The sequence below is a fragment of the Enhydra lutris genome, unplaced genomic scaffold, assembly GCF_002288905.1.
Source record: "Enhydra lutris kenyoni isolate GAN:26980312 unplaced genomic scaffold, ASM228890v2 scaffoldscaffold59, whole genome shotgun sequence".
In the NCBI taxonomy this organism is placed as follows: Eukaryota; Metazoa; Chordata; class Mammalia; order Carnivora; family Mustelidae; genus Enhydra; species Enhydra lutris.
The window spans coordinates 885,403-905,555 of NW_019154143.1; the positions used below are offsets into that span (position 1 = coordinate 885,403).

The following is a 20,153-nucleotide window of genomic DNA, read 5'->3' on the forward strand; positions in this document are numbered from 1 at the left end:
CTCCATTTTCCTCTTTGGCTTCTGTTTATTCTCTCTTTCCTTCCTCATCTGTGTCTCTTTGGTGGTAATGACTAGAAAACACAGTCAGGAGCTACTAATTCCATGCCTTTCTCCTATGCATCGTCCCTCTGCATTCTGGCTCTTCCACTTAACTATAATAAGATTATCAGTGACTGTCTAATTGGCTGATCCAGTGTAAAAGGGGTATTTTACGGTCCTTGTTTTACTAAATGTATTGGCATCTGAAACTGCAGACCACTCCATCCTTTTTGAAATATGACCACTATTGGCTTTTTTGACACTGAAGTCTGTGATAGTTTCTGTTTTCTATCCTTCATAAACTTTTATTTTTCCCACCTTAGATATCGGCATTTATCGAGACCCAGACCTTATTCATTCTTTGCTTTGTACAGGTATTTTTTTGGTAAACTGAATCTACTTGTGTGGTTTTACATGCTGCTGACTCATAAATGTCTTCTTTAAGCCTCAGACTGCCTGCAGAACATTTCAGAGTGGCTGTCTCATTGTCCATAATCCCCACAAGTGCTGGGTTTCTTCTCCCATGTATTCCTTATTAGATGATGGCACCACCAGAATCACCCAAGCTAGAAACCCAACAGTTAGCCTTTTGCCTTGTTCTGTTTACTATCCACACTTTATTAATTACCTACTCCTTTTGATATTACCCCATAAATATTTCTGGAATTTGCCCCTTCTGCTTTGCCCCTTTTACCACTGCCTTCTCTTGGGTCTACATCATCACTCTCCCAGTATACTAAAGCAGTCCCTTTGCCTTCATGTCAATTCTCTCCAGTCTGTCTGCTACACTACAGTGAGGCTACCTTATTAAATACATATGTCACCCAGCTGCTCCTGGAAAACCCTTCAGTGGTTCATTTTGCTTTCAGAATAATTTACGAGTACCTTAAAATGTCATAGAAATCCCACCTCAGAGTAGCTGCTCTCATTTCATCTACTTCCTCCCTCAAACTTCACACTTCAGTAAATTTCCTCACGTCATGCTTTCTGTCCTTCTGTGATTTTATTGGTGCCAACTCCTTTGCCAGTGGTGGCTTCGTCTAGTTTTTGACTGGCCGATGCCTGTGTACTCCAGGTGTCACTCTCTCCGGGAAGCTTTCACTCACCCCAGTTACTCTCTGGAAACTGGTGTCTGTCACCATTATTATATTTACCACAATGTCTTTTGAGACCAGGACGGTATTGTGTCTTAATTATCTGGGTGGCCCCAGCACCTGACATAGTGCTTGACACATTGTGTTCTCAATATTTTATGGTATGACAGAGAGAAGGTAGAGGACAGATACCATTATTGACATTTTAAACTTGTGTGAGCCAGCTTCAGAGTACTGCTTCGTAGAGTCATTGCACAGAAGAATAAGGAAAATTTCCACTTGGACTCGTATTATGAAACGGTGCTAAGCGATCCTCTTCCTCTTTCCTCCCTCCCTGTCACGCACATCATTCACATGTCAGTTTTTGCTATTTGAGTATTTGGGGGTTCCTTTAGGTCTCCGTTCCTGTCCACCCGGAATAGCAGAGGCCTGTTGCTCCCGAAAATAACTGCCATTCCAAGTGTGGAGGTCAAGGGGGAGAAGTGTCCCAAAGGAGCCAGGGGAGGAAGGGATCTCTGTTCACTTCCTCAGGGAAGACTTGTGGCTTCTCTGAAGGTGGATAAAATTCAAATGATGTGTGTTAACATGCTTTTAAAAATCTAGACAAATTGAAAGAAAAAAGGGAGGAGAAAGGGAAATACCTAATTTTTCAAAGGAGAGAAATATATACTTAAAATTTTTAATTTATAAACTCTAGACTCTGCATTTGTGTATTTCCAAGCCTCTTTTTAGTTATTGCAGCATTTCAGAAGAATAACAAACCAGAAAGCATGTTTTATACTGTTCTCAGGCAACTTGGTCTGTATATTAAGTTTCTCTGGGATCTAAGTACCATTAGAGTTTGTTTCTTTTCTCTTGATTTTGCATTCTTGCTGTTTTGTATAGATCCTTCTGTTTTAAGAGGCCCTCTTCTAGGCCACACCGATGCCGTCTGGGGCTTGGCTTACAGTGCAGCACATCAGCGCTTGTTGTCATGTTCAGCAGATGGCACTCTCCGTTTATGGAATACAACTGAGGTTGCTCCAGCCCTAAGTGTATTTAACGATAATCAAGGTACATACTTTTTAAAAATTATTCTAATGAATTTTTTATAGGACATCTTATTGTAACAGTAAGCAAATAAATAAGTAAGTGATTCTACAAACTGTTTAAATTTAATTTGAAGGGGTGTTTTTAATCAGTGAAAGTATATTTGCTTGAATTTCCAGCTTAATGATTTTTAAAAGCACAATATTTGGTGAAAGAGCACATATTAAAAATGTTTTTTTCAAAATCGAGATATAATTTATATACTGTAAAAACTACATATTAAGGATATGTTCTGTTGAGTTTGACAAATACGTGGCTTTTGCACCTATCAAGATCTAGAACATTTCTTTCACCTCTTCAAAGTTTCTTTGTGTCTTCCCAGTCCCTCTTCCTGTTCCATTCAGAGGTACGATTTCTTTCATCATAGATAAGTTTTATCTGTTCTGAAATTTCATGTAAGTGGAATCATACAGTGTGTACTCTTTTTGTATCTGACTTTTTACTTTATTATGTTTCTGTGTTTCATCCATGTTCTAGTAAGTATCAATTTATTTAGTTATGATTCATAGTATTTCATTAAATCAGTGTATGTATTATTTACCTCTTGATGGACATGTGGGTTATTTCCAGTTTTTGACCATTATGATCAAAGCTGCTGTGAACATTCACGTATTTTTTTATGAGCTAATAAAGAGCTGGAAGTAGAGTTGCTTGGTGTTAGAAATGGTATTGTGTATTTAACTTTATGTGAAATTACCAAGCTTTCCAAAGTGGTTGTGCCATTTTAGACCACTGACAGCAGTGTATGAGAATTCCAGTTGTTCTACATCCCTAATTATTAACACCTGGTGTCTGTTTAGTTTTAGCCATTCTGGTGGGTTCGTAGCAGTGTTTCATTTTGGTTTTTAATTTGCGTTAGTTTGGTGACTATTTTGAGCACTTATTTTGTGTGTTCATTAGACATTAATCTTACATTCTTCTGTAATATACACATTTTGGAACTGTTTGCTTACTTTAGATTTTGAGCCAAATCAAAAGATAAGATTTTATTCATGCATATCATTCTATTCTGTTTATAAATACACTCCAAGTTTAACCAACTTTTACCCTATTCTAGATGATAAATGAAAATACCTTCTTTATTTTTGAGCTGTCATAACTCATGTCTGGGTTTTGATGAGTTACCTGCATCTAATATTTGTATGGCTCTATATACAATAATAATAATACTGATTTGAAATTTTACTTTTTTAATTCCGTATTTTTGGTGAATTAAAATTCGTTAAAGAGATGGGCTTTTAAAATAAAGAATTCCTATGATGCCAGTTTAAGCTTCAGGTTGTGTGGAAGCAGCAAAACTTATAGTCCATACATATTTTCCATTTAGTTTCCCAGTAAAGGCCTGCATTCTGTGAATCTTTTAGCTGAGTAACAGGTAGAAGACTTGGTGAACAGGTAAGAATAATAAACTAGGCTAGGGCTAAAAGTAACAGAAATAATCTCCATTGAATGGCTGTGAGTTAATTTTTATTCTGATGTTGAGTCTACTTCTTAAGGAAATCTTGTGACTATTTGTTTTGCTATTTTATGTGGACATTTTCAAGTAGACCCTCTGATCACCATTCTCTGAATATGTTCTGACTCTCTTAGAGTTGGGAATCCCTGCCTCTGTGGATCTAGTGAGCAGTGATCCGAGCCATATGGTAGCATCATTCAGCAAAGGTTATACAAGCATCTTTAACATGGAAACACAGCAGCGCATTCTCACTCTAGAATCTAACCTAGACTCAAGTATGTATACCAACTTTAAATAGTCTTTGTTTGGATCAAACTTTTATGCTTTATCAAAATTATAAGTACCAGAGTCAACTACAAAAAATACTTGTTATTTTAAAGAGTTCTTGCCTTTTAGATCACAGAACACAGTAACTTAGAAGGATATAATGATTTACAGTTGATTTTAAGATTTTGGGTAAAGTTGGGGTGCCTGGGTGGCTCAGTGGGTTAAGCCTCTGCCTTCGGCTCAGGTCATGATCCCAGGGTCCTGGGATCGAGCCCCCGCATCGGGCTCTCTGCTCCGCAGGGAGCCTGCTTCCTCCTCTCTCTCTCTCTGCCTGCCTCTCTGCCTACTTGTCATCTCTATCTGTCAAATAAATAAATAAACCTTAAGAAAAAAAAAAAAAGATTTTGGGTAAAGTTTAAGCACATTTATACTATTTGGAATAGCATTTGAGCTGTTCCAAAGAGGAATCAAATTGTATTTTATACCAAATGGTTGGTTTTCAATTCTATTTGAAGACAGTAATATTTATTCTGAATATAAAATAAATCATTTTCATTTCTCATGATTTTTTTTTAAGGTTTTATTTATTTATTTGACAGAGAGACAGCAAGAGAGGAAACACAAGCGGGGGTGGTGGGAGAGGAAGAAGTAGGCTTCCCACTGAGAAGGGAGCCCAGTGTGGGGCTAGATCCCAGGACCCTAGGATCATGACCTGAGCTGAAGGCAGACCCATAAAGACTGAGCTACCCAAGCACCCCTCATGATTTCATTTTTAAAACAACTTAATTTTGAATTAATAATGTAATTTGACACAGCCTGATTAGAATATAGATCAAGTTGTGCCTCTCAGAATCTCAAATACAAAGCTTCTTATCGGATCTAGAAAGTAAGGAAATAATTTCTCAAATTGTGAAGAAGATACTACAGAATTTTAGCGTTTTTGGCTCCCCCTCCTCCGCTTTTTAAAATTTATTTTGTTATTATTTTTTTATTAACATATAATGTATTATTAGCCCCGGGGGTACAGGTCTGTGATTTGCCAGGTTTACACACTTCATAGCACATACCTTCGCAATGTCCATAACCCCACCATGGTTTTGGCTTTTTAACCATTGTGTTTTATCTTTTGGCTTCATCCAGACAGTGATAATTTAGGATGCAGTTGATAAAGAAAACTGTGTAAACATATACTATTGTTTTAGTCTGAGAACTAATTCTTTAAAAAGAATTACCACAGGATGCCTGGGGTGGCTCAGTCGTTAAGCGTCTGCCTTCAGCTCAGGTCATAATCCCAGGAATGATCCCAGGGTCCTGGGATCGAGGCCCACATCGGGCTCCCTGCTTGGCAGAAAGCCTGCTTCTCCCTCTCCCGCTCCATCTGTTTGCGTTTCCTCTCTGTGTGTGTGTCTCTTTATCAAATGAATAAATAAAATCTTAAAAAAAAATTACCACGGCACACTCATGTGCTTCTGTGTCTATGTGTGTCTTTCTGTCATTCTCTCTCTCTCCCTCCTTCTCTCTACTTATTTCCTCTCAAAAATTTCCCTTATTCCATTTTGGCTTTCTTCATTTTCTCTTCCCAATCTGTTGGCCTTTGTTCTTTTCTGAGATCATGTGAGAATTGTTTGGGAGGTAGACATGAATAGAGTTTTGAACTATTTGGATGTAAAAGAGAGAGGCAAAAAAATAAAAACTGAGATTATGGAATAGGAAAAAGAATTTTTTTTTTTTTGCCAAGAAACATAGGCTGTAGACTGTCAGTAAATTTAAACTCATTTAAATATGTGACCTAAAGCTTACAGTAGTAAAATACAGAAAACAATATAAAACTAAGAAAAATGTGAACATTTTTGGAATTACCTTCAGAGTTTGTGGTCAATTCATTGAATGTCCTGAGTGGTAAATATTGATTTTTAATGACTGCTCTAAATTAATATGATGTGAAGTCTGGCAATTTCATTTTTTTCCTTAAATGTGTGACTATAAAGTCATATAACTTTTTGCTTTATACTAGAAGCATTTTCCGAGGAAAACTGCCAAAAATGTTTTGAACAAAGCAGCATTATTAGAATAAGTGATAATTATTTGAGTTATGATAATATGTCCTGATATTTCCTAAATTATCAGTTTGATTACTTTAGAGTTGTATGATTTAGTCTTTTACTCCTTTCTATCATGACTACCCCTACCTATTTATATTTCACTATGTTCTTCTTTTCTGGAACTTAGCAGATGTTTTTTTAAGTTGAAGTTCTGACCAAAAATGTTTCAAGGTAACAACAAATTTCATACAGAATTTCATACATATGTCTGGGTGGCTCAGTTGGTTAAGCATCTGCCTTTGGCTCAGGCCATGATCCCAGGGTCCTGGGATCAAGTCCCACATTGGGCCCCTTGCTCAGCGGGGAGCCTGCTTCTCCCTTGGCTTGCTGCTCCCTCCCCCCTCTCCCACAAATAAATAAAATCTTAAAAAAAAAAATTTAAAAAGATGAAGGATTTTTGTTTTAAAAATCAGAATAAACTAGCTTTCTACTCATTAATGTCAATGGTCATTTGACTGAAAAAATCAAAGGTAATTAAAGCAGGTAATTGAGTACTTGTCCATCGTGAAAAGTAAACCATTTCTAAGTTGTAAGCTGAATATGAACACTTGGAAGATTTAGATTCATTGTTAGAATGATGATTGGTAGGCCTTCAATTGATTTCTGATGTTCTTTGCCTTTTGCTTACTTGTCTGATGTACCATTAAGTGGAGAACTTCTTGGAAATGTTATTATATAAAAACTCTTGCCTACTTCCATCATTTGATTTCTATCATAATTATTTCCTAGATCTCAATAGAATTGAATCTATTCTCAGAAACCTCTTTCTCAGAATACACGGGATATTTTACTTAAAGTATTTCTTTTCTGTTACTTTCCTGCTAGATCTTACAGAGGATATTGTTTGTGGTATGTTAGCTCCTGAGGGGAGGAAAATATCTGTATGCTGAATTTTAAAACTAAACTCTTTGCTTAGGACCATTTAAATCAAGTATAACTGACCCAGCGCTTATTCTACATGGTCAAGTGACTTTTTGTTTTGTTCTTAGATAACAGGCTGGGTGGCCCCTGCCATTAACACTGGGAAAAAAACTACCTTCAGTTTTTGAGAGGGGGAGGGAGGGAGGAAGGGAGAGAGAGACAACGAGCAAGCCGGTAGGAGGGTCAGAGAGTGAGGGAGAAGCCTACTCTCTTCTGAGCAGGGAGCCTGATGTGGGACCCCCGATCGTAGGACCCTGAGATCATGACCTGAGCCACCCAGGTGCCCCCTATCGTCAGTTTTTAATATGTCATATTTTTAGGAACCATAAGAAAATCTAATTGAGTACACTAATGTTACAGCTATTTTCACCTATATTTATCTGTATTTTCTATTTTGAATGTAAACTCATAAAAACTATTCTGAGATTAGAAAAAATTTTAACTCTTTTTTGAAATAATTTTAAATATGCAGAAAAGTTTCAAGAATAGTACAAAAACTAGCTACCCTTCACCCAGATTCACTAGTTTTTAGCATTTTGCCACATTTGTGACATTTGCTTTATCACTATCTATTCTTGTATAATTTTAAATTCTGAACCACTTATGAGAGACATCATAGACTTACACTTCTAGATCCTTTAGCATGTAATTCCTAAACACAGGGACATTCTCTGACATAGCATATTATCAAAATCAGTAAATTTAACAGTGACACTATGCTGTTGTCTAAGTTATTATTTATATTCAAATTTGCCAGATGTCCCAATAATGTACTTTACAAGAAGGGCATCCTTTCCTCTCCCTGGACCATGACATGATTTTTCTTTAACTTTGATATATCTTAAGTTAGTATTACCTTTATATATATAGATTTTTTTCCTTTAAAAGAAAAATAAAGCATCTTAACAAAACTCAGTAATATAAAACTTTTTTTTTTTAAGATTTTATTTATTTATTTGACAGGCAGAGATCACAAGTAGGCAGAGAGGCAGGCAGAGAGAGAGAGAGGAGGAAGCAGGCTCCCTGCTGAGCAGAGAGCTTGATGCAGGGCTCGATCCCAGAACCCTGAGATCATGACCTGAGCCGAAGGCAGAGGCTTTAACTCACTGAGCCACCCAGGCACCCCTAAAAGGTTTTTAAAGATTGATTTCCTTTTGATAAAGGACTTTCAGAAGGGCTTATTGTAGTTTAGGTACCATTTTTGGCAGCTGTGTGATTTCCGTGAGCCACCTGGTTAGGATAGAGGTAGAAGTTAGTTTGGGATTGGCTTTGTCACATGATTTTGGGGGAATCACAACTTTTTTTAGATCTTGGTTCATGCACTGTGGTATGGACTTAATGACATGTGGCCTGCCTGTCTCATTGTGCATATAATTGAAATTCTTTGAAAGTTACTATATAGTGCACATAGTAGTCAGGATGCTATTTTAAGATTCCAAACCTGGTAGACTATCAAATGAGGATAATTTCTATTTTTAAGTTTTTATTTATTTATTTTAGAGAGAGAGAGCGTGCACACATGTGCATGTGCCAGTTGGAAGGAGAGGCAGAAGGAGGGGGAGAGAGAGAATCTCAAGCAGACTCCGTCCTGAGCACTGAGCCTGATATGGGGCTTGATCTCATGACCCAGAGGTCATGACCTGAGCTAAAATCAAGAGCCAGACACTTAACCAGCTGAGCCACCCGGGTGCCCAATGACCACTTCTTTTATGATGAAAAAGAGATTAAAGAGCTCAGAAGATCTCTTTGTCATATTTGTCTTCAGATGATAACCATGTGATAACTCTATCTAGAAAGAGTGACAGTTAAATTTGGGTAGCATCTACATGTAAATAATTGTAGAATTTTATTAAAGCAGCAGAAGTATTACAAGTCATCAGTGACCCTAGGCTAAGCCCTGGGTGGCACCCGTTGCAGGTGGAAAAGAAAATTCTCATTTGTACATACCTCTAGATTTGTCAGTATGGTATTGCTCAGGCAGTTCTTCTTTCCTAACCTTGAAATTATGAATAGTCACAGAATTAAATGAATTAAAGACAAGTTAAGGTCACATGATTTACCTTTTTAGTTTCTTGGCTGAGTATTCTCTTGTATGAAGAAATAGTAGCCTTAGCTACCTTGTTGCTCTTTTTTTTCCTTTTTTACAGCCAACTCTTCCTGCCAAATAAATAGAGTCATCAGCCATCCCACTCTTCCCATTAGCATCACTGCTCATGAAGACAGGCACATCAAATTCTACGATAACAATACAGGTGAGTGTTTATTACAGAGTGATCAGTGATAAAGCAAAAAAGAAAAAAGAAAACCCCACCAAAAACCAAACCAAAAAAACCACAAACAAACCCCATCATAAGTATCCTGATTTGGGTATTTCTTTAATGGCTGTATGTCCAGGAGTAGGCATGGAAACAGATACCCTCCCAGCTCAGTTTTTCTTCATTCTGTCCAGATCTGCTAAGAACTAGTCTTCATGATAGCATATAGCATCATCTTGGTTTATTTAATAGTAAGTAGATACTATGTTTTGGTCCTAGAGCCAAGGTTATGACTATGGACACAATGAAAAGGTCATTCAAATAGCAATAAAATTGATCTCTTGCTGTGAATATGTTGGGGGAAAGGAGAAACATGTTAGAAATAGAGGCATATGATCATTATATTTTGTTTTAAATTGTTCAGTGTTTGAATAGTTTCAGTGTTAGAGATGGAAACCTCTGAGTCATTTGGTTTACTTGATTCAGTTTTTCATGGACTACTCTTTTCTGTATTACAATATTGACTATCTGATCCTGATTGATTTGAATTAGGATATGTGGGCTTTCCCATTTTTTTTATTGAATTGCGTTTTACTAAAGGAAAAATCCTGAAGACCTGTGTTAGGAGAAGGACACTCCATATTAGCAGCCATATTTATCTATCTGCTTTTGACTTTTGCTGACTTTGCTTAGCTGTGAGTGATGAGTAGTTTAATATTTTAATCCCTTTCTATATGTTGTTTCCATGAAAATCATTGCCAGGTTTTCTTTCCGTTCCTTTGTCTTTGTTTCAGTCTCTTCTGTTCTCACAACCCACCTAATTTGCCTGTAGATAAAGGATGCAAAGTCGCTGATTAATAACGTCTGAGTCTTAGTTAATGAACATGGCTTAAAGGAATATTTGTGTAGAAATGACTGACTTTTCTGTTGTTATTTGAAAGAAAAAAATAAAATCCGAAATTTGAGCTTTCGTTTCTCATCATTACCATGGCTGCAGTGGGGAGGGAGATACATTGTTTTAGCTGTTATGGAAAAAGCTACCGATGGAATAACTACACAGAGAGGGGTGACTGGAGAAATCAGTGTAACAAGGTAGCTAACATATAATCGGGGATGAGGAAAGCTATTAATAAAAAGTAACAATCTCTTTTTTTCCAAAGGCAAACTCATCCACTCCATGGTAGCCCACCTAGAAGCTGTTACAAGTCTAGCAGTTGATCCTAATGGCTTGTACTTGATGTCGGGCAGTAAGTACATCAGCTATAGTTTATTTATTTATCCTTACTAGTTTCATGTTAATGTAATGTTTCCTTTCATTTTTTTTTCCCTCCCTCTTGATGCAGGTCATGACTGTTCAATACGTTTATGGAACCTAGAAAGTAAGACGTGTATCCAAGAGTTCACAGCTCATCGGAAAAAATTTGAAGAATCAATTCATGATGTAGCTTTCCACCCATCCAAATGCTATATAGCCAGTGCTGGGGCTGATGCACTGGCTAAAGTCTTTGTATGACACAATGCATCATCTTCACCTTCTAGCTCTTTATAAATAATCAACTGCACAAAAAGAGATACAGAAGACCAGGGCAAGAATCAGCCTGTCTTGCCCTTTTGTTCTGCTGAAGGAGCACAGAGAACATTTGTTAAAGTATAGTTTTGCAATTCGTATACTGTTTTCTAAAACTAAGGTTTGTTCCGGTTGCTGCAAGCTCAGCTGAATCTATGAGCCTGAAAACTGTTTCAAATTTTCCCCCAAATAGGAGCTTTTATTTCTGAGGTGGTTCTAATTCGCTAGGCAGACCTGAGCGAACGTAAGTTTAGCTTGTCCCTCTTGAGTAAGTAGGGCACGCTATAAAGGATAATTAAAAAGCTTGATGACTGGGAATGAGTGGAGGAAGAACAGAAATTTAGACCTAGTTCTCCCTTCTCCCCTGAGAAATCTTGTTAAACACATTAGGTAGTCAAAACAATAATCTTGACCATATCTGCTGTACTAACCCCTAAGTGCATAAGGACCAGGCAGTGTTCAAATGAGATTTTAATTTAGCTCTTCTTTCATCTGTGCACATAAAGCACCTGGCAAAGCATTTTACCTGTTAAAGGAAAAAAAAAATGCAATAATATGTTAAATATATTATTATTCAGAAATACTAAACAAATATTTAGTTTGTAAGCAGATTTCTATATTGTATTACATTTTTGAAAATAGATTTGGTATCATTGTAAAGTTTAGCTGCCAAAATCAGTCATTATGAATAGTTGGTAGAGTCTGCTTTTACTAAAGGATTTAACTTATTCAGGTTTGAGATTCTGTTTATTTTTAAGGGCAAGCAGGGCATATCTTTATAATAATTTCTGTTAATTTTAAAAATTCACTTTATTCATGTGATATTTATAATACCAGAGTGGTTATCTCATATTGATGAAATCTTACCTTTCAGTGGTTTGAAAAGACAGAAGTTATCTGTGAGTACTCATTTGTCAAAACCCACATATCATGCTTCAGATGACCTCTTGCTCTTTCTTTGTCTCTCATATTCAAATTATCTGACATCTACTGAAAAGAGTTTATAATTATTGTGTTTTAACAGCCTAGAGGGTTTGGTTAATGTCAGGCAGCTGCTTTTGCAGTACTAAATAAAGCCAACTGTTTGTACCCCAGAAGTCCTCCATTGGTATATCCAAGGGGAATCCCCCTGGAAATCTAGATGGAAGAGTTCAGTGCATAACCATAAGCTAAAGAGTTCTCTTTCTCTCTTCCTACCCCTACCCCTCCTCCATTCTTTAATTGGAATACACAGCATGTTTTAATAGGCAGTGTATCAGTGCTGTTTCTGGGGAAACAACTATCCTAAAGAACCAGGCTTCCCAGAGCTCACCTCGCCCATGACCCACATGTGCAGCTCTTGGGATTCCCATGACCCCACTCTTTGGACTTGTTGTATAGACCTTATCCCTACAACTGTCTCACCTGTTTTTACAGTCTCTTGTTTGCCACAAATGTCAGAGACCAATGTAGAAATTAGAAATAAATACTAATGCCCGATGTTTCAGCAAAATGTATATGTAATAGTTCTCAGATTTAAAAAATCCATATCCATAAATACTTTAACCTTTTAATATAATTCCTACATTCCTATCTCCACATATTCCATTGTCATAACAACACTTCTGATGATATGTATATCTCCTCCTTGAAAACGTATTCTTGCGGTGATAGGGATAGCAATTGACAATTTTTCTTTAAAATTTCTGTTTTCTGCCTCTAGAGTTTTGCAGTATACAGGCAAATTTTCTTTAAAGATGTGTGCTAGATTTGCCGATTGATATACAGATATGCTTTAATATTTTGACACAGCTACCTTGTCTTTACTCTGTGCTTTGGTTAACAGTGGGCTCAAGGGACTCCTTTGTATAATCAAATGACTTGACCTGGACTTGAGCTACCAGGTGATTGTTTATATTATTCCCATGCAGATATAGAATTCCACATTTTGTTTGGTTCATTCCTCTTTTGGTTCTTCAGTGAGTGAAAAAATGGTGTTGCTGACCTAACATTTATAGAAGTATACTGGAAAATTCCAGTCAGGTGCCCTTACTTGGAGTGTTTATGACAGATGAAGAGATTGTTCTACCAGTTACTGCTTTAATTACCTCCCAAGGTCTTCAGTGCCTGCTTCACTTTTGTCACTGAGATTCTCAAAACCAAGACATTCTCTTCCCCTGCATTTTATACCTCATGGTTGAAATTTTTCTGTTAGTGAAAAATGACCCATGAGATATGTAGACTATAGTGCAAATGATGGAACTGTTGAAAGTTCTTTAGCAAGCCAGTGCCATGCCGTTGGAAACTGTACACAGAAACAGAGATTCTTCTCTACTAGCACTGTGTGATCTCAGCCTAGAAATGAGCCAAAGCTGTCTTCCAACCTGATAGAAGCATAGACATGTGTCTAATTCCCCCCCACCCAGCCTTTTGAAAATTTAATGAAAATCCACAAAATGAACAAATTCAAGATTCAAACTGTCATTGAAATGCTTTCATAGTGCTTGGTTTGTAAATATTTTGGATGAAATATATTGGGATAGTATGAAAATCAGCAGGAGAAATAAGGTCCCTGCCTTATTTTCATATGCTGTGGATACATTTCTGGGAGCTTGCAGCACCCTTTTCAAAACCCAGCTATCATATGGAGCTCATTTGCTACTCGAACCCTAGACAGATATTTAACATAAGTGATATAATGACCTTCAGTATTTTTCTATTGAACAAGTTTAGCAATTTTTGCCATTAAACAGATGATTAGTTATGCAAAGTATTTAGCTTTTATAATCATTTTAGTTATGACTAAAAGGGGGAAATTATGCTGCATCACTGATAATGAACTTTGTGAAAAATTTTTTGTTTATCTGACTTTCATTCCTTCAGTATTCTTGCTATAAATTTCTTTTGGAGATAATGATAAAAATTTATTTGAAAATGTCTAAAATGTATGTATATTTTATAAATATATATTATATATATTTTAGGAATATATATAATATATATAGACTATATATATATACATATATATGTATGTGTGTGTGTGTATATATATATATATATATATATATATACATATATATATATAAACCATAGGTGCATTTTACTGTTTTGTATTTTGTTTTTAGAGGTAGTGTACACCGCAGGTAATGATGAGTATGGTGAGTGTTGTGCTGTTTGCTTTTGCAGTATAATATATAGTTCTAAATGTTTAAATTACTGTATATATTATATTCATTATAGGCTAGCATGCTTGTTTTAAAGACTGTCATTCTAGTTTATTAAAATCTGAATGTAAGAAAACCTGGCTATTCAAATGTGAATTGAAAAATATTCCATTCTCAGTACTGAACTATTTCCATTGAACATTCAGGATTTTTAACAAAACAGATATCATCAAGAAGGCAATAGCTAGAGAATGAGAGGTGCCTTTAAATAAAATACAAATGCAGCCTTACAGTGAGGATGAGAGTTGAGTTGTGGGGGTTGGGGGGCTATGAGAGAGAGAGAGAGAAAGAGCACGCGTGTGTGCGTGTGTGTGTGTGTGTGTGTGTTTGCCAATCTGTGACGGTCCTGATTTGTGACCATCAATGTCTTCAGTGTATCTGCTCAACTTCTAGGATTTCAGGGGACATTTCATGCGTTGTCTTTGTGCTCTTCTGAGCACCACATGTACTTTCCAAGGATTTTGAATGTGAATTCCTAGAAATTTTAGTAGAGAGGAAAATAACTATTCTTTCACTATTGTCAAGTTCAGGTAAAAGGAGAAATTATTGGTTCACCAAAATGATGGGATCTCTTAAATGTTGGCTAAGTAAATTAATTTTTTTAAAATGTGATTTTTAAAGGCCCTCTTTTTTAGGACTTCATATATTTCCCTCCTACACGAGAGCATGTCATGAAATTCTTATGTGATGAAGATTCAACTAGTAAAAATTATTTTTAGATTAAACACCTGAACTAGTTAAAATACCACCTAAGAATAGTGTTTAAATGACATCTATCATATCTACCTCTTTGCCATTGCTGCCATTTTAACTAAAGCAAATCTTTATGACATCTGAAAATGATGATTGGATGCAATTTAAAAATCTATGTTGGTGCTTTTCTCAGGCTTTGTCATTTAAGTTATATTGAACTAAGATGTCACAAATCAGATTAAAAGACTTAAGAGTTTTGGTTTTCTTTAGAAAGAACTGCTTAAACTTTATTATCAAGGTTGATAGTGAGTGGATAGAGTTAAACTCTGTTTAGTATATGTCTGATATTTTCAACCAAAAGCCAAACTGTTACTGAATTTACATGGAGAAAGAGCTCTAAGTACAGTTTTCTTCAGCTTACTTTATTCTTTGAACGCTATTTCAAGGCTATTAAGTACATAATCATTAATTTTATTTACTCAGAAGTTGCCTTTGTTACTATGTTATTTGTCTAGTTATTTATATAATTGTAGTACTTTATGTGTTTGACACTGGTATTCAGGTTGTACAAAAGTAGTAGCTGACAGAAATTATATGTGTATTTTTGTGAAATGTATCAATTCTAGGAGGTCCTTTTAGGGTATGGTCCAGAAAACATGTCCTTCTTTAAAAACAAGGGACAGGCCATTGGTAAATGGTTTGAATCATTTTTACTTTCAGAACTGAAAGTTTTTTAATTGACCATATCTGTCATCCAGCTGGACCTCTGTGTCAGTGTCAGGGACACTGACAAAGCATTTAACAGATAACATCAGTTTTGTTTTGCTTTTGTTCCATTTTTGTTTTTGTTCTTAATCTTAAAAAAAAAAAATTCAGGCCAGAGATCCCTAGATTCTACTTATTTATTCTAGCAGTATTCTTAAAGTGGTACTTAGGGGTCAGAATTTTCTGGATCTTTGCTAGTCAAGCTTTAGCTTTTATTTAACTGAGACCACATGCTTGTCATCCCTCTGATGCAAATTAGAAAGTTCATTTTAATTTAGATTAACTTTGATGTCTGCCTGGATTTTTAACAGGCTGTGAACCAGTGAGTGCCTTGTTAATGTAGAACGATTTTTCCCTGGTTGCTAGCTCCTTTCTGAGAATGTCTCAGAGAATGGTATTTTAGTTGACTTGTACAGATTGCTAAATTTGGTATTATCAGCAGTCAGAAGGCCTTCAGTCTACCGCATACCTGCCTCCCTGCTTTCTTCTCATTGTTTGGCTGAAGTTTGCCTCTTGTGAGAAACAAATACAACCCCCTCTCCACACACTTTTTTCAATTCAAATTAAGAGATATCCCCTATACCCATCCCAACTGTATGATCTAATATCTGTTTTTAGGAGGAACCACTTTGTAATCCTGAAATCTACTGGTTACTTTATGTCTTCTCAACTTCCGTTTACTAGTGCTGATTTCAGGGCATCATCAGTTCAGTTTCCTAAGTAACTCCTTTTTTCCCACACACCCAATTATCCACCCCCCAACTGGTGAGCCCTGGACCATATTGTTTGATCTTCAGGTATTTTTAAATTCAGTTATATCAATTAATGTAAATTAATCCAAATGCTAATTTTTGTGGTGCAAGAAGTTTCTTTTGTAAATTCAGGGTATGGATAAGCTAATTAAGATATCTTTTTTTGGTGGCTCTAAGTGTATTATTTGTTTTTAAATAAAGTGTACAAATATAGATAATGTGCTATAGGTGTCTCATGAATTGAAATATTTTGGAATCTAGTGGATTTGCAGTTAAAATAATACATCTTGATTTTGGTTTTTTGGTGGGGGGGGTAGGAGAGGTGTGCAGAGAAATAAAAGGGGTATTAGAAAAAGTAGATGGGGTCCAAAGTAATGAATCAGTCTTAATTACATGAGAAAGGTAGAGAAATTTATCATTATAGAGTTCGAACCTTTGGAAAGCCAGTAAAATTAAAATACCCTGTAAGATTGGGTCAGTGATACTTTCAGGGACACATCTATTTTTTCAAGTGTTCAATTACATATTTTTAAAAAATTATACACATGTAAATTTAGTCTGTTTTTATTTTTTTGTTTGGCTACTTAAACATAACCCTTCCCCTTCCCCTTGCTTTTTCAAATCAACATTATTTTTCAAAGTCTTTTCTCTGCCCATAACTCATAATCTCTTTGTTCCAGTCTGAAGCCATAATGTTGTGTGGAATCTAAGAGTGTCCTTGAAACTATCTGCTATCCTTTGATATTTTGTATGCTTCTGTAGTAATGAGTGTTACATCCTTTGTCATGGACACATTTTTCAGTAGTGTCAGAAATATCCCTTTTGTTCCTTTTAATGAGAACTGAGACACTTGCTGGAGTGATTTTAGAGTAATCCAGTTCAGAAGGTCAGGAGGATGCTCATGGATGACCCCCTGGGGTACCCCGGAGTGGTATTCTGACCCGCATTGAATTTCCCTGCACCATCCAGAGTTGTTCTGGCACCTAGGGTAGTTCCCAGGAGCACCTAGGAACAAGTCTGGTAGCGCTGTTTAACCCAGGCACCCTAACCATGAAGCATCCCTCCACTTGTTACTTCTTAGTTAAACCTGTTGCTTACAGTGATCAGGACACTCCAGTTTTATGGGGAAACACTGACCTGCAGGTCTGAAAATTGAAATTCATATTTTCTGGAACACAAATTTTAATTTAGTGTATTTTGTATATTTTCAAAACCAAATAATTCAAAACCCACCATACAGAAAATGACTCACTTAGCTTCACTTAGATCCTACAACCCAAAGTCCTTTCTTAGTCCTGTTTGTTTAATTTGACTACAGGTAAATGGTGGTCTCAGTCAGACTTGAAGGATCTATTTGCATGAACAAAATCTACAATATCCTGCTAACAAGAAAGGCCTATTTTGTAGAAAATTCTTGTCCTTGATGATTTAGCCATTCACCTTACAATGAAGCCTGGTCCAGATGCTAACTCCACATTGATTTTTCCTGTGTGCCTCTTTAAAGAGATAATTAATCCAGTAATGTAAAGGAGAACCCACAGTAAAACATCTGTTAAATAGCACTTGGAGTACTAGAATTAGTATTCTTAATTCAGTGCCAAAGTTTTCTGTGCTCTCATAGGGTCCAGTATGTATACCAGCTTCCGAATCTCTAACCTCAAACCAAAGGTATTTTTGAATTACCTCATATTAATAGCATCGTCAAATTAAGGGTACTGGTAAGGGAAAGCCATCATTCACAAATGAAATTTCCCAACCTGAAACACTTTAATTAAAAAAAAAAACTGCATGGAAAGCAAAAAAGATTTTTTAAAGATTATTTATTGAGAGAGAGTGGAGGGGGAGGGGCACAGGGAAAGGATCTCAAGCAGACTCCCTGTTGAGCAGAGAGGACTAGGGGCTTGATCTCCCGACCCAGAGATCATGACCTGAGCCGAAATCAAGTCAGACACTTAATCAACTGAACCACTCAGGCGCCCCAGAAAGCAAAATTTTACATTAAGTAGGAGTTGTAAAAACAAGCAGCTTGTGACTTAGATGTGCTGAAATTATTAAAGTATACTGACATTTAGCTACTACTTCCTGATGGAAGTGGGACCAAGACAGTAGTAGTTCATAAATATGTTAGAGCAAAAGAAGTCTTATCAGAAAGTTTACTTTGGGTGCTGGCTAACTTGGGTGAGAGTGGGGGGAAAGAAGCCCCATACCAAGAAGGAAAAGCAGCCAGCGTTGCAATCTGGACCCACCACCACCAAAGGACCCATTGTCCTTTCTCTTTAAATGGCCTGGAACAATGACCTTCGAGATCTTTTGACTTATAAAAGTGAATGGTTCCAATTCTGGCTTGTATGGTCCCTGTTACCTAACTTAAAAGATTTTTACATCAAAATTATCCTAGAGCCCCCTGGTAAAGTGTCAGACAACATAGTTTTTAGGATATTTTAGGAAGCTGTATTAACAAAGGCCCAGAGAGGTTCTTCCATTTGCACATTGTCAGAATGAAGACCAGACATGTTAGAAATGTTCTCATGTGGCCAAGTGATAATCTCACAAAAAGATCGGAGGATTATTTTTATAGGGTGAGTTATGTTTTAAATGATTTTGACCATGCTTTTAAAAGCATGTAAATATATATTTGCATATTTTTTTACAGACTTTTGAGCCCACATATTTCAGAATATCCTGTTGGAATAATTTCATTCAGTATGTATTTTAGAAAAAAATTCATTGGTTTCACATCTTCTGACAGTCATTTATGAATAACACTTCTGATACAGTACTCAACTGCTATAAAGACAGGTGGTCAATGTCTCTGTATTTTGACTGCCTGGAAAAGCACGTTTGTACATAGTTTGCCAGTCAACATGGAGACTTGTGTATTTTTATATATGTCAGAATTAACATGTATATCATGTAAATAATGTTCATCAGCAATATCACCTCAGAGCTATCAGCATTAAGGTTAGATTCTGCCAACTGCCATTCACGAGTTTTGAAAGTATGCACATTCAGCTAAAATACCACTTAATTCATTTAAGTGGAAACTTTTTCAGTGAAACAGTACCTGTTCAGTTTCCTTGTAGATCTCAGGGTCAGAAGAAAGGCTTTCTCCCAACTCCAAAATATTCAGGCTTTCTTTTACTCATTTTGGTCTTTTTAACAGTCTTTTTAACAAGCAGGTCCATAAGCTCCTATTTCTCATAGCCTACAATACTTGGGGATACACCTCTAATGATTCCAATTTAAAAAAATAAGCCTTGCAAGCAGATTTTTTTTCCCCCTTAGGAACATCATTTCTTTCTGGAGGCAGAAATGATTTTACTTTTGAAATTGGAGGTTAGAGATCCATGCAGTTTTGTGTCCTTGATGTCTGCAAGTTCCATACAGCTTGCCTCTGCAGGGAAACACAAATTTTATTTTGTGTGATTTTTGAAAATTATTTCGGAAGTGGAAAGACTAGCAAGGAAGTCGATAAGTTTATTTTATATATTTCAAAATCTTGTGGATTTTTTAATGGTATGGGGTGCAGTAGTGATGAGTTTTATTATGAATGCCTTCATTATACCCTCAATTCAGATTTTACATGTTAAGTATTGTTCACTGTCACCTAACGAAGTAGAAACAGTTAATGATAATTTGTTTGCTTCAGTGTCTATAAGCTCCTCATTTGTTTTTCTTATATTCCCCTTAGCACCCCTCCTGGTGCCTTACCATATAAAAAGTACTCAGTAACTATTTGTTGGGTGAGTAATCAGAAAGCAGATTTTCAAAACTCTGAATCTGTCCAGATCTTCAAAGACCAAAAAAAAAAAAAAAAAAAAAAAATCATTTCTGCCAGTCCCTAGTCAATCTCAAATGTATTTAGATCTGTGAAGTTGATCCCAAGATTGAGGTCTGCACCCTAGTTAGGGAGGAATTCGGACCTCACCTGGAAGGCGGCAACAGAACGC

General features: G+C 36.3%; 1 protein-coding gene across 2 annotated transcripts in view; it reads left to right on the forward strand.

Annotated features, from left to right (window-relative positions):
* The window catches only part of LOC111158480 (striatin), a 100,516-nt gene extending 88,247 nt beyond the window's left edge, over positions 1–12,269 (forward strand). The window contains exons 14-19 of one of the 2 annotated variants that reach the window (XM_022520523.1): positions 2,019–2,186; positions 3,813–3,953; positions 6,528–6,530; positions 9,116–9,220; positions 10,384–10,470; positions 10,567–12,269. In XM_022520523.1, coding sequence (XP_022376231.1) covers positions 2,019–2,186; positions 3,813–3,953; positions 6,528–6,530; positions 9,116–9,220; positions 10,384–10,470; positions 10,567–10,736 — 674 coding nt within the window. In that variant the 3' untranslated portion in view covers positions 10,737–12,269. The remainder of the gene's footprint in view (positions 1–2,018; positions 2,187–3,812; positions 3,954–6,527; positions 6,531–9,115; positions 9,221–10,383; positions 10,471–10,566) is intronic. The other variant, XM_022520522.1, reaches the window with a different exon arrangement.
* The last annotated feature ends 7,884 nt before the right edge of the window (positions 12,270–20,153 follow it).